We start from the raw sequence: 15,730 nt of genomic DNA on the forward strand, positions 1-15,730 counted from the left end.
AAATTGATTTGAATACTCCAGACAAACTGATAATTGGATTGCATTTTGCAAAAAGGAACCACGAGCATTTCAATGTTGCTAAGATTGTGCAACTTATTTTGTCCTGTATGACAAACCTGATTATCCATCAACAGTTTCCATTTTACTCGCCAAAAACTGTGAATCTAAGACAAAAATTACAATGTCAATTTCATATTTTTTCATGATTTCAGTTATTTTACCGCAAAAGATGAATTTGCACAATCTTAGCATGATTGCAATGCTTCTGGTTCCTTTTTGCAGAATGCAATCCAATTGGTGCGACTCCTGCAACAAACAGGGAACCACGCAACAATATTTCAGCTGTAGTTGTCGTAGTGGAAACTCGTTATCACTTGCTAAAAATGGAGCAATCTGAGTCATCAGTCGTTGCCGTCAACAGTCCTAATTTCGTAGATCTGAGTTGTTTCTTTTTTGTTTAAATAAAAACTGCCAGATTTATTCTGACAGTTGAAAATGAAATGCCACTCCGACAATTTTCAGGGAACTGCTCAATAATGCACCAGTATGATCCTCAATGACAACTCTCATTCTTGGAACATTCGGCGTCGTACGCTGACAATGGAAGCTGATTTTAGTAAAACGATCGAATTTTTAAAAAACAGTAAAAGCTGTTCTATTAAAACTTTAAAAACAAAATTTAAAAAACTCAAGCTTTCACTGAGAATTCGACGTATAATCTCTCAGTGAAAGCGTGAGTTTTTTTTAAATGTTTTAAAGTTTAAATGGAAGCTGACACCAGTTGATCCAGATACCTCGAACCAGCGGGGAGCTTTCCCAAAAATCTGTCGAAATTTGAAAGCTTTTATTATGCAGACTGATTGCAGTAGATGTACGATTCATTTAGACAGAAAGTTGGCGATATAGCCAACATGCGTTTAAATAAACGAGGAATTTTGGGGGAAAAGGAAAAAGGAAGAAAATGAAATTTGGGGATAAGTAAGTGTATTTCTTTGAGGGAAAATTATGCTCATGTTGAGCCTTTTCCCTCTGTATTTTTAACGCACGTTGGTTCCATCTTCAACTTTGCATTTATTATGATGCTGTTTTAGTCTTTTTTTTCTTCTTTTTTGTTTGAAGAAGCACTAAATGTAAGAGTCCTTCCTTCCGATGTTCTCCGTTTCTTCCTATTTTTCTTTCTTGCCGTTTTCTTATTCATTATTTTTGGGCAAACGAGTGGGGGGGGGGGGGGGTCAGCTCCATATCACCCCCCTCCCCGGGTCCGCCTATGGAAGCCGTCGTTCAAAAATCGTGAATTTGATTTCGTTTCCCAACTTTGCGCTTTTAACCGAACACTTAAGACAAGCCGGTAAACCGTTACCCTCGCAAATTTCAGGAAACCACTCGCACAGCGTCGAATCTCAATTTCAGCTCTCACTTTCAGCGTGTGAACTTGGACTGTATTTTGCCGCGGGAGTTTTTTCAGCTGTTGATCAGTGGGACGGGCGGGGGCGGGGGTGGAGACGCGAGCTGCGAGCTTAGCCCGCGGCTCGAGGCGTGCGCCCCGGGCTCTTTTCCACTCGGCAATTGAGCCGTACCTGACCTAATAACACAGTGCACTTGGACTAGTTTCCTCTGATAAGCTTATAGATTCGGCCCCTTCCCCTCCCCTCCTCCCGCCGCTTGTTATCACTACGCCACCCCCCGCCACCCGCTCTATGACGTCCATCGTCTCAAAATTATCGATCCCGCTTCGCGCTCTCAAACTTTCCTTCGCGATCAGACGCCGGTCGCAGAGTCGCATCAATGCTCTTCTCGCGCATAGTTCAGAACTTCAGACCCGGCTCTTATCAGTGGCGTGCAATATATCGATTGACCTGCCATTTAAACCAATCAGGGTGTCTACAAGTCCGACATTTCCGGAAAGTCCGAATATAGTACTGATTTCCTAAGGGCTGTCCGGAAGTTCTGACAAAGTGCGGAATTTCGCGAGAAGGTCTGGAATTTTTGTCATTTTTGTCGCAATTCGAGCGAGAAATTCAAATTTTTGAAAATTTTCGAATTTCGTCAATTAGAGGTACTGAAAAAGTACTGAATTTCTCTTTTCTGAAATTACAGCACTGAATTTTTCTTTTTTTTCTTGGCAAGGGACTGGAAAAGTACTGTAAACGCACTGATTTTTGGCCAGCCTGTTTTAGTAAACACCCTGCCAATGGAAAATAAAATAGATTATCAGGGTATTTGCAACGAACATCATGGTAATAGATTCTTTACTGCCGCTTCTAATTCGGAAAAATCGATAATCGATCTTTCACGCCGCGCCACTGGGATCTATCACCGCTTGTTACAGATTAAAATTTCCTCGGATTAAAATTCGAAAAGCGATTCTGGGAACCTGTCGAATTTCAACTTGATGTTAAGTTTCTTTTTTCCAAAGGGGTGCATCGGGTTATCATCGGTACATCGCGTTACAGTTTCATGGGGTACATTGAATCATCCGAAAAACTGAAAAATATCGTTCAAAGTTTTGTCTAGACGATGAGGCTCGATCAGAGATACTAGAGCCGGCCCTCGGCCTTTTAGTGTCTTCGTAACTCCAGAGAGATTGCAAAATCGTGTCACATCGAACTTCTGTGGATAAATCATCCTAAAATTAAGTGATCTCAGAAGCAAGCAATTGATATCATTTTAACCTTCAGATGAAAGAGCCTCGTTCCTGCGGTCTATTTCAGTCAAATCACATGGGGGCAAAAGTCTCTCTGGTAGAGCAAAGTTTTCGGATGGAGCAGGGGTTGCAAAACGTCCAAAAATACCCTTTAAATGCCCTTAAATTAGTCCAAATTGACCAAAATTGTACCACGTACGATGAATAAGATAAAAATTTGGTGGGTAGGAGGCAGGGGGATAAAATTGCCCTCTTCCTACCTTCCCTATCTTCTTTGCTTGATGAAAGGAATTACGTCATACTTACCCCTCTGCTGACCTTAATATACTGATCGATGTGAGATAGTGCATCTCTAAGTTTTTCCCTCCTAAATATCAATCTTAGCCCAAGTGATTGTCCCTGTTCGTTGGTTTTCTGTTAAAATTTAAAGTGCCTCGCAAGCGTAAATTCCCTCCCCTTAATTCCCAAACCCAATGAAACTCCACATAAATACTCTATTTTAGGGGATTTTTTTTTTAAAAATTCAGGGTTTTCTCCCTCCCGAACTAGTTGAAGTCAAATTTATCTTAATACAGTCAAATAATATGACTCGAAGGAGAAGCTAGAGATGACTCGTCCTCATCTTCAACATGGGAACAGAGGATTATTTGGGCCGCGTTTAGTAGAAAGGAACCAAGCCATGCAGCTATTGCCAAATTTAAGTGGGCAATTTAATGTTTTACCGGAGAACGTTTGCGCGGATTCCTTTGAAAATGTCAAGAAATTTGCTTCGCACTATAGAGAAAATTCACTGAAATTTGCACAAAAATCCGCACAACCGTTTTCATGTAAAAGATTTAATCGCCCAATTAAATTTGGAAGCAGCTGATGTGGCTTGGTCCCTTTCTGCCAACAGAGCGTCTACAAGTCCGGAATTTCTGGAAAGACCGAAAACAGTACCGATTTTTCAAAGGCGGTCCGGAAGTACTGAAAAATTGCGGAAATTTTGCAAGAAAGTCCGGAATTTTTATCATTCTTGCCGCAATTGACCGGGAAATTCAAATTTCTGAAATTTTTTGAATATCGTCAGTTAAAGGTATTGTAAAAGTACTGTAAAAGTACTGGTTTTTGGCCAGCCTGTTTTAGTAGACACCCTGCCTAAACGCGGTCCATTTTTAACGTGTACGAGAAGGCTATGGAGTGGAGAATTTTCTGGTGGCGCCTCTCCGAAGGACTATGTCGAAACGGAGCGAGTCCAGCCTCAACATTCGACTGATTGACGATTCCGGGCACAGCGCCCCCTTCCTCCCCCCGTCGCCCTCCCCGGCCACCGCGTCGCGCGAGACCACGTCCGCCATCCGCCCCCGTCCTGCGCGCGGCCCGCGCTGTTAAATTGAAGTGCGAGTCCGGTGCCTTTGCCACCGAGAATATCCGCGATTTCGTCGCCGCATCGGCAACAGCGCCCGGGGCCCGGGCCCGATCTCACGCAAGCGGCACTGCGGCCGGCAGGGGCATGTTACTTGGCCCATTGTCCTTTCCGCTGATATAACAGGTGAATTGTCATCCAGCGAGAGCGAGAGTGACTTCTCTTCCGTCCGCCCCGACGACGACGCGGACGCCACGCGACCGGGAACTTTCGATCCTCTATTCGGGAATTCGCACCGCCCCACGGTGGATCGAGTCATAGGGCAGGCCGGACTTGGCACATCACGCGACTTGGTTTGCTCATTTACGTAGTGTTTGCGCTCATAAAACAAATCAGGATACATGTTTCTTATGTATTTTTCGTCGCAGATTTCATTTTTGATGACTATTTTCCTGATTATTGGGTTTAGATATGTATTTTGGCACAATTTCAGATAAATAAAGAGATATTGTTTAACAACAGATAAGTTTAAACTTTCTACACTCATTTCAATCGAAGTTTTAAGTGTTCAATGGACTTTTCTCTCCGGTAAAATGTTTAAATATCGTATATAAAACGTATATTACTCATCTCTTTTACCATTCCCCCTCCTCTCCCCCAAAAAATGAATTGATAGAAATCCGAAAATGTTGAGAGGAAAACAGAGGATCTCCTTTCCCCTTCATTCCTGGGGCACCTTTTTAGCTTTCTAACAAAAGAAAATGACAAGGGGGAAAAATATGAGAGAAAAATACAAATCAAATACACATCAATCAACACAAAAAATCATGTATTATCCGAGCCTTCCTAATTAAGGGCCCCGCGAGTCACCATTGTACACTGCCTTTATTTATACTTAGGTATCTAATGGAGCTTCTTCGGCTTAATGATTGCTGCTGAAGCTCAAATTACCTCAATTTTCTCTATTAACTTCTAATTTTCCGAAGAAATTAAACAAAAAAAAAAAAAAAAAAATCCGATGTCAAAAAAAACGAGTTTTTGGGAAATAGTTAGAAGATAGAAAAGAATTTAGGCCATTGTTGACTTTAGAATCAAATAGTAGATGAAAAATGCTCCATTAGACCCCAACTTCATATAATTTTCCCGTCTTTTCAGACGCAAAACAAACGGATCAGTATCATATGCGTCGATTAGGACATTTGAGAGGAAAACCCCGTTATCTGAAACAACGTGGACATTTTTTTAACCACGCAAGGCATGTTTTCTCATGTATTTTTGTCTCCTGGATTCGAAAATGACCTTGGTTTCTCTTTACCATGCACCAGTTTTCCGGAAAATCACATTTCCCGAAAAGTCCATTTTAAGTGGAAAATCTCAATTTTCCGGAAAATCGGCGAGTGTTGGAGAAAAACCAACGTCATTTTCGGACTCAGCACTAAAAATTACATACAAATCACCTATCAAATGCCCGGTGTTTATTCGCCAGAGACCTGTGAAATTCGAATTCTCTCGAGCCACCATTTTATGAACTTCACTTTTTCAAAATCATTTAAGCTTTATTCCCAAAATGGCACTTTGGGGCAGCCAATTTTTCTTGATAATGAATCTTCAGGGATCAGTTAACACTGCTATACAAAGGTTTCCCTGAAATACGCTGAAATAGCTAGTTAAAAGTCTAGCTATATTATTATTTTTACGGTATTGAGGAGGGTACTTTTAAGCAAGAATACCGCTTATAAAAATAGCGATATCTTAACTTGTTATTAGTGAAATATATTCTACTTAAGGAGGAGAACAAGCTACTTTAGTCGGAAATTGTCATAAATCTATCGGAGGGAAATACCAACAGGCGAACGGTTTGTCCCGAGTGAGGCAACATGTTTCGAGTGCCGCCTGAGCCACTTTAGGAGGCTGTGTGCGTTAAACTGGGGTTAAAAAATTGAAAACCAATACCTGTATCATAAAATATAACTCTTTGGGAAGACATTTACATCAATGAAATGACTATTTGTGAGAATCGCCCATGTCCGACTTTTTGCAGGTTTCGATCCACCGTGCGCCCATGCGGAGAGAGTACGGTCACGCCGGTCATTTTGAGGGTAGGTTATGGAGCTTTTTGGAGTCGCAAGGGCAGCGTGTTTCTCTAAACTCTTGCGGATTATAGGCAAATTCCCGCGAGTGGATTTGGTCGACTTTTTCAATTAGACAGGGTGTCTACAATCCCGGAAATAGTACTGATTTTTTAAGGGCGGTCCGGAAGTACTGAAAAAGTGCGGAAATTCAGCAAAAGTTATCAGACAATCATGGTCAAACCCGTTTATCGATATCGACATCGTACTCTTTTCGAGTTTAACCGCATCCAACATGAACACACATTGATTTCAGGTATTACACAATCACTGGAAAAAAAACACATTGGATCTAGAGTCCAGACTCTTAAAAACATCGACATGAAAAAGTACCCTTGATTCAATCAGAATCTAGCTTAAATCAAGAACCAAGCCCCTTAATTTAAGCGGGTTTCGTTTTGATTCAAGCAGAAATCCGATTGAATCAAGAGTATTTTTTCTCGTCGATGTTTTCAAGAGTCCGGACTCTAGAACCAATGTTTTTTTTTTTTTTTTTTTTTTTTTCAGTGATGAACTCCATCTGATGATCCTTATGGTGCCTATGCATGTACTCATTCATTTTTGAAGGATGAGGAAGGGAAGGGGGTTTTCTCAATGAACCCCGCAAGTTGCCGTTAATATTCGAGAGGAGATTCAAATTATTCGGGGCCGAAGTTTTATGTGTCAACTGTTGCGAGGTCGGTGGCGAGAAGAAAGGAAAAACCAAGGGGAGCGAGAAAGTAAAAAGGAACCTACAAAAAACCGTCAATAACACTATTTTGTGTTTCTTTTTTTTTTTCATGCATGCACCCACTATGTCGGGACCATGCTGCAGCGGCGCATTATACAGCGGTCGAGACGCAAGGCCGTGTGAATATAGCACAGGTGTTTCGGGACCCAAACAAACCCATCATCTGACCCAATTCACACGATTCCCGATCTATATATTAGCGTCAACAGGTGCTGTTGTGTTCCACCGCCTAGACCGGGATTCATATCTAACACTCCAAACCCCTCTCACCCACCCCTACACCTCCGTATCCCACCCATCCCCTCGAATTGAACTCATCTTCACGCTAGTCTCCGTTCGATAAACCCCGAGGAGGGGGTGCAGGGAGGGATGAAAGGCGCTGTTTTTGTTCCCTAATTTTCCTTTAATTGTTTCATTCATTCTCAATCCCTCGGTGTTTACTCTGCCGAACTGTATCTAAATATCGGATGAATATTCCCCTTGCGTTCTGTCAAGTTTCTAATACCGCGATCACACGCTGAATGTGGGAGCTGAATGTGGCTCGAATGTGGAAGTCATCGGCCCGATGGCTGAATTTTGAGCAACGATTCTCAGCAACCATCGGACTATTGTTGGATTTGTCTGAACTATTCGAGTAGATTTGATACTTATCTGGATGGAAATAACTCGAATTTGCGAAATTTCAGCCGTTGGGCGATGACTGTTGACTTCCACATTCAGCTGCTAAATGCAGCGTGTGATTGCGGCACTTGTGTAATGAAATTCGGCTTTTTGTGAGTGGAAAGTCTGATTACGCTTTATTCTAACGATGTGAAGACTATACATTAGTAGTGACCCATGAAGAGGCGTATCTCACATTGTAATTAGAAGTAACCGATATTTTCTGTTGAAATGGGAAGTAAAACACAAATCATTGACCAAACCTTCGGGTTGACCATTTCCAACCCCGTTGAAAATCAGACGCGAGCAACCAGAATCGAACCTGGTAGGTGTATAGTATTTAGGAACCCGGATCCTACAGCCAATTTTTACCACGGCAAAGTGAAAGTTTCGTTCAATTGTCGGGGAAATTCGGGGAATGCGAAAATTTTAGAGTCAAAGAAAAGCTAAAATAGTCGGGTGAAAGTCAGGGAATTTGAAGATGAAGAAACGATGGCAACCCTGAAAATGATGGTCGTCGGGACTGGGTAGTTAGGATCTCGTGAGAATGCCTCATCCTCGTGCGCCAGAGAGAGGCCGGAGAATAGATCAAGTGGTGAACGGTGAACGCTGGATGGAGGGAGGTGCGAGCTTGGCCGCTGCGGTGTACCCTCGACTCGGTGGACCTGGACCCCTCAACTAGGATGGGCGTGGAAAATGTGGTCGGGGGAAGAGGTGAGCTCCTAGATAAATGTTCCTTCGATGAGAGGTAGTCAAGGCACCATCCGCACCGATTCACGGCCCCGGTCTTGGTGCGGGACTTGGACTGCGGCTCCGGGTAGTGTCCATTGCATTAGACTCATTTTCTCGCACTTGCCCTTCCCGGGTTGCCGCGCTAGTCACGTCACCATCTCCGAATTCACTGGAGAACGTTTTAGTGCCTGACTAGCGAGAGGATGGTGAGGTGTGAAACTCCGAAAATCCATCAGGTACACACCGATGCAGGGGCAGGGTGTCTACAAGTCAGGAATTTCAGGAAAGTCTGGAAGTAGTACTGGTTTTTTAAGGGCGGTCCGGAAGTACTGAAAAAGTACGGAAATTCCGCTAGAAGGTCAGGAATTTTTTCGTTTTTTTTGTCGATCCTGCGTCGCAATTCTAGCGAGAAACTTAAATTTTTGAACTTTTTCGAATTTCGTCAATCGGAGGTACTAAATTTCTTGGGAATGCACTGAAAAAGTACTGTGAAAGTACTGATTTTTGAATAACCTGTTTTAGTAGACACCCTGCGATGCCTCCGCGAAGAAGGCTCTGCGGGATGAAAGTATACAACCTCATTTTCCCCCCAAAATGATTATTGATTTGGACATGTAGTATGCTTTGAGCAAATCTAACTTTAACTTTTCTTAAATTTCAAGAATAAGAGACACCTCATCGCGCGTTGATGACAGCGCAGACATACGACTATTCGCGCTTGATGGATGGATGCCCGTGTTGCATCTGCAAAATTGAAGGCACGATTGTGTTAGGCGTGACTTGTCAATGCTCCGGTCTATGCTGTCAATGAGGTGTCGGTCACATTCAGGAGGAAAGTTAAAAAAAGAGGCCGGATTGCGTCTTACCTAAGTTCTACTGTGTTGCAAACGTGTTCTCTTTGGCCCGCTGTAAGAATAACACAAACGGAACCAACAACATAGAAATAAAGAGAGGGAAATGACGCACGTTGAAGACGGCGCAGAGATACAACTATTCGTACTTGATGGATGTCCGTGTGGTATCTACAAAATCGAAGGCGCGATGGCGCGAGGCGTGAACTCGCAATGCTCTATCCTGTCAATGGGGTGTCGCTCACAATCATAATCAGGAGCGAAGTTAAACAACGAGGCCTGAAAGCGTTCCTCCTTTCTTTGGCTGTGTTGACACTTGATTATTTTCCCTTTTGTCCCTCTTCTCCACGAATCACGACCCCTCCCGTAGTCGAAAAATCTCCAGCGAAGAAACGTTTGATTCCCTTCATTATCTCACCCAGAATCGAATATTTTGGTCAGCCATCTGGCAGCAGTGGTACCTGAGTTGTCTTCCCGCGTGGTCCTCGGATCTCAACGAGGAATTTGAACGCTTTCAATCATCCAGGGTTGCCATAACACTGTGCAACAAAAAAAAATGACAAAAATGTCTCCCGTACGAGATAAAGTGATTCTTATGTATTTTGAGGCGCTGAATCCGAATATGACCTCCGTTTTTTCCCATCACCCTCCGGTTTTCCGGAAAAGTCGATTTTACCCGGAAAAATGGCCATTTTTGGGCATTTTTGGTGTTTTTGCGACTATTACCCCCTGCAGAATGTAGGTAAAATTTTTCTCCGGTACGAGAAACGGCTAATCCGATGTATTTTGAGCCGCTGAGTCCGAAAATGACCTCCGTTTTTTCCTATCACCCTCCAGTTTTTCGGAAAAGCGACTTTTCCCCCGGAAAATGAGCAAATTTGAAGTATATTTGTCATGCATGCAATTTATTTGTATAAATTTTTCTGGACCCTGATTATAATCAGGGAAACCCGGGAAATGACAGGGAGAGTGTCAGGGAAAAATGGTTAATTTACCTTTATTACTCTTCTAAAACGCATTTGACGTTTAGAACAACAAATTTTACCTATTTACCTAAATTATGTCTTTGTAGCATCTAGCATATCCGCAAGTGTTGGGGAATTTTACTCAAATGCGTCAGAGAAATCAGGGAATTGTCAGGGAATTTAATTTTCTGAATCCTGTGGCAACCCTGTTCATAGACTCGACATCCTCGCGCTCGTTTTCTCTCCCGGGGGTTGATTATACCGCACTTTTCGTTGCTCCTTTGACATAACGGCGTATCTCGATTTCCACGTGAACCTTGCTCTTTGTTTAACTCAATACTTTTCAAGGCTTGTGTAAGAACATAGATACGCCCTTACGTCAGAGGAGCGACGTTTTAAAGCGGGACCACGGAGGAATTTATGACCATTCGGGACTCGGGAAGAACCTCGTCGGGAACCGGGTTCTCCGGACGATTGGGCCCTACGGTTAATTGCTTTTCAAGTCGGATGAGTCTTACGGCCACCAGTGGCGTGGCGTGCTTTGCGATGTTTCGATTGATCTCCCATTTAATCCTATGGAAAAGGATCGGTGAACAGGGCGTTTGCAACTACACCTATGATCGATTCTTTACCGTAGCTTCAAATGGGGAAATATATCGATAATCGATGGTGCACACCTCGTCACTGATGACCACGAGGCCTAGGTCCCTCGATTGGACTCGTTTACTTTGGCTTTGTGACCGTTGATATCAGTGGCGAGGCATGAACGATCGATTATCGATTTAACTCCATTTGAAGCTATTGTAAAGAATCGATTTTTAAAATGTCTGTTGCGAACTTCAATATTTGATCTTTTCCCTGGTATTCACCGATCAGTCCAGGATTGGACAATGAAAAGTCATCTAGAAAAAGTCGTGTTCCATTAGTAGCCGATTTAAGGTAGCCATGGCAACCCTGTCTTTTATAAACACCCAGACATCATAAAAAAAGAATACGAAAGAGAGAGTGTAAAAGAACCGGACCGCTTTGATGCCCACCACGTGGTGCGTTAAAAGGCTCTGGCCCTCCTGACCAGTTGGATTTTTATGACCGTTTCGAATATTTTTGAGAATATGTCTCGGCCATTCGTGAAATCTTTGCAAAATCGCAGGCTGATAGGTGTAGTATCCAATGCCGATCCGTTAAGTCTTAGTGAGCAGGCATAACGGATCCATAAAAAGAAGGCTATTTCACAGCTCTTCCTCGCCAATGTTTCATATCTTTTACAAAATGAAGTTTCCTTTCCGTAAGATCTTGCCCTTTGCATGAAGAAGCCACTATTGCAAAGGTAAATTAAGGTTAAGTGGTTAATGGTTTTTGTTTTATTAGATTTTTTAATACAGCCATGTTTCCGCTAAGTGATTCTCCCATCCAATTTTGTTAAGGTGCATGAGAGCTTCAAAAACCCACAAATAATAAATTATAATAGTCGAACGATTTTAATCGATTAAATCATTCGCTCAGTCGCCTCTTATATAAGGAAAGCTTAACACAGAGGTTTCAAGTTCGATCACGGAAAATGAAATGCGATTACTATGATTGTGTAATCTTTTTAATTTTGTCTAAAAACCCATAAACATCCAAATTGGGATTGAGTTGAGCAAATAACTGAAAATAATTAAACAGGAATACGATTTTGTAGGTTTTACTTTCTTGCGTACTCCTGGTTTTTCCCCTTTTCTCTTTTAAATTTCTCTCTCAAAAATTGCACAATATTAGTTAACACGGTGAAGCACTCGCCACTCAAGTCTGCGCTTGTGGTTCGGCGGTTTATCAACCCTTACTACATTTACTACATTTTTCAATTTGGAACCATAAATTCTAGCCCGGTTTAAAAACGACGTATGTGCCATTAATTTCCCTATACACATAAGTGTTTTTCCAGAAGAGCCAGAATTTATAGTTCCAAATTGCTAAATGCAGTTCAATTAATCGGCCTCCATCTCGTCACTTTCCGGCCAGAGTATCACAAGCGCCATGCTACGTTTAAAAATTTCCGCCGCCATTTTATTTTTTTACAGAGACATTTTTCGACAAAACCGTCCGAAAATTTTACTGAATTTTCTTCGTGCTGCCGCTAAAATTCAGCGCGATTTTCAAACAGACTCTGCCAACAATTTCTCTGTAAAAAAAATAATAAAATGGCGGCGGGATTTTTGAAAAGTCGGATGGCGCTTGTGATACTTTGGCCGGAAGGTGACGATCTCGCGAACCATGCTTGAAAAAAACATCGACTAATGAGGTATGTGTCAATAGGAGATTTCTTGGTGTCGACTTTAATTTGGACTGCATTTTGCAATTCGGAACTACAAATTCTGGCTCCTCTGGAAAAACACTTATGTGCATAGGTAAACTAATGGCACATACGTCGTTTTTAAACCGGGCTTGAATTCATAGTTCCAAATTGCAAAATGTAGTACATTTATCAGTTGTTTTTACCAATAATAATAAAGTCTCGGCAAGAGTCGGCACGCCAGAAAAATGCTTGGGTAGTTAGTGAGGGGGGGGGGTTAAAAGGGAGTAGCCCAGAAATCGACTGGAGAGACGAAAAAACGCAAGGTGGAGTGAGGTGGGTGCTGACGGCGGTACGGCAACGTTGACGTCACCTGCCGGATAGGAACGTGGAGATCCGTGGCGGCGGGCGCGGATATCCCGGTGGAGGAACCGAGAGCCGACCGGGTCCGAGGCCCAGCGCGGGAAGCCAGAAGGCAGGAAGACCCGGTCGGTCGGCGGGTTGCCTCACGCCGGTCGGCCCAGAGGCTGGCGGGCGGCGCGACGTTGTCACTCCTCGACGTGGACGTGGACGTCGTCGCCGGTCGGACGGGACTCGCAGGGATCGGGCCCTCGCAGCGCGGTGCCGCGGTAGTCAGAAGCGAGCGAGCCCGATGAGTCAAGGTGGGAAGACCCCGGGGGGAGGGGGGGGGGCGCTGGGAGTCGGGAATCGCTGGAGGAGGGATTGAAGGACACACACAATACGAATCCAGTGGGGGTAAGTGGGTCAGTAGGTTGGTTACGAATCCGAGAGAAGGGGAAAGTTAGATAGTCTGGTCTCCCTCGCACATTGCTCGACGCCGAGCGCGGCGGCGGCGACTCCGAGGCTCACAGGCAATACTCGGGCCCGTAAGTAGGTCACAATCCCTCCCCTCCCGCGCGCGGCCCCCTCCTCGCTCCCCCTCCCCCCCTTCACTTTCACTATTGCATGCGCTCTCAATTACTGCCGCCGCCACCATTCCGCCTCACCTCGCCGCTCCGCGCCGCACCGCATCGCGCTGCCTTCTCCTTCTACCCGCGCCAAGCCGCGATTAAGTCCGCGCAACCTTCCCCCGCCCGCCCTGCTCCCTCCCCCCCGCCCGGCCCCGCGTCGACCAGCACAGAAATCATCTCCCGAACCTCCAAGTTCACTCCGCGACCTCCAACTTCTCAGACAGTCTGGGACTCGGGATTTTCTCGCCGTCGTCCGGAAAATCCGTCGAGTGTTCGGTTCGGAAAGCGTCGTCCTGGTCCGCTTGAAAATCCTCGCGGAAAATTCTTACGATTTTTTTTCGGCTCGAGGACGGAGATATGAAGAAAACGGCGTGAATATCGGTAAACCCGGGTGATAAGTGATAAGCGATAAGCGGTGAGGGATAAGCGTGAGTGAGGATAAGCGCGGGCCGGTGGAGGCGCGAAGCCGAAGCGTGGAAAAGGATCGGCGGTGTTGTCTGGCGGTGTGTTGTACCGAGCTTGAGCCGTAGCCCGAGCGGCGCTTCGTAGCTGTTGGAGGCCAGCGCAGCGCCGCCGCCTAGCGACTCCGCGCCGCAGCCAGTCAGTCGGTGCACTCAGCTCCTCCGTGCCGGACCTGTTCTTGGTTACCACATACATCGTGCTGTGACGAAATTCCCGCACCACCCCCCGAAAGGATTGTGCCCTGTTTACAAACGTCTCATCCCTTGCTCGCCCTCGACCCCTGTTCTCCCGCCGGTTTGTGTTCTACTCTCGAAACTACCCTCGCCGCCCATGTGTTTGTGTTCCTCGCACGGATGATAACACGAAAACCAGGATTAAGTTTGGAGTGTCAGTGTGTGTGCGCGATTACCGTCCCCGGTGCGAAACGCAACATGATTACGTTCATTTTGAACGGGTGATTTTTTCTACGGGTTGTTTCTTGTTTTTGTTTATTTTATTTTTTTTTTTTTGGTTTTGGTTCCGCCGAAATTCTCGCAACTGTTCTCCCTCGCGTTGATACCTGGAAAGTTACCACTTGCCCCACTTAGCACAAATTAAAGTTTAAGCAAAATGAGAATTCGGTAGTCGGTTCGGTCTGTTGTCTTTGATTGGTTCGTCGAGTTGGTCCTCGTATCGGCCGGCAAGTTCACACGCCAGGATTTACTGTGATACTGTGCTCCGGATTATTGTGTTCTAAATGGGATAAATGGGGTGGGGCTAAAGCTCGGAGATAGCGGAATTAGTGCGCGTAGTATGATCTTAGATATGGAACAACACCAGTCCTCCCTTAGCTCTGTCGGGATGTCCCATTACGACCCCAACAACGGAGGTGGCGGAAGTCCTACCTCGGGACCCACCACAATGTCACTGCCCCCGCCCCCTCTGTACAGTAGCCCCCCTGTTTACAACATGATCCAATCACCCTCCCAAACGGGACAGTCCCAACAGCAGGGCCAACCACAACAATCCCAGCAGCAACAATCACAGTCCCAGAATCAGCAACCTCCCCCTCCGTCCCAGTCCCAGCAGCAGCAACAATCGCAGCAACAACTAAACAATTCGTCCCTTAACCAGCAGCAACCGCAACAACAACACAATTACATGCCTTATAGTTATAACTTGCATAATCTAGACTCCTCACCGTACTTATTTTCTCCCCCAGGGAACGGAGGCAATGTTGCCAGCTCGATGGAACTCGTTGTCTCGAACGCCGGCTCGAGCAACTACGCGCTACAGCAACACCAACAACAGCAGCAGCAACAGTCGCAACAACAGTCGCAACAACAGGGCCAGCTGCAGCAAACGATGCAGCTCAATTCGGGCATCACCGATCTCCCGGATACCAAGGAAGTGATAGCGATCGAAGAGCTTTGTCCAGTGTGCGGGGACAAAGTTTCCGGTTACCACTACGGACTCCTTACGTGCGAGTCCTGTAAAGGCTTCTTTAAACGAACCGTGCAAAATAAAAAGGTCTACACCTGTGTCGCCGAAAGGAGCTGTCATATAGACAAAACCCAACGGAAACGATGTCCTTATTGTCGCTTTCAAAAATGCCTCGAAGTTGGAATGAAATTAGAAGGTAAGCCAGCATGCTTTTTTTTCAATCCCTTTCTCTCAATATTTACTGTCACTACGTAAACACAAACCTTGCAACCCTGCCCACGTGCTAGGTCAGGAATAGGATCTACTATGAAGTAGGTTATGGTTATTTTTTATTAGGTCAAGGTGAAACCACCCCGTGCTTCCGGTCTCCACCACCACCTCCCCTACAATGAATTAAAATTTTAGTCTCCCGAAAAAATGATCAATCTTGGCGCTTACAACTACAAGGTGTAGCAGCGCACCTTAAGAGAGAGTACAACAGTATGAGGAGTGACTTTCACAAATTTAGAAATGAAATCTGCAGCTAAATTCTAGTATTGGCACTCAG

General features: G+C 44.8%; 1 protein-coding gene across 5 annotated transcripts in view; it reads left to right on the forward strand.

Moving 5' to 3' along the window:
- The window catches only part of ftz-f1 (ftz transcription factor 1), a 193,693-nt gene that overhangs the window by 65,233 nt on the left and 112,730 nt on the right, over positions 1-15,730 (forward strand). For 4 of the 5 annotated variants that reach the window (XM_072297755.1, XM_072297756.1, XM_072297757.1 and 1 more), the window contains one exon: positions 14,963-15,379. In XM_072297755.1, coding sequence (XP_072153856.1) covers positions 14,963-15,379 — 417 coding nt within the window. Of the gene's footprint in view, positions 1-13,707; positions 15,380-15,730 lie in introns of those variants that run through there. The other variant, XM_019061881.2, reaches the window with a different exon arrangement.

This window comes from Bemisia tabaci, chromosome 3 (genome assembly GCF_918797505.1).
Source record: "Bemisia tabaci chromosome 3, PGI_BMITA_v3".
NCBI classification, from domain to species: Eukaryota; Metazoa; Arthropoda; class Insecta; order Hemiptera; family Aleyrodidae; genus Bemisia; species Bemisia tabaci.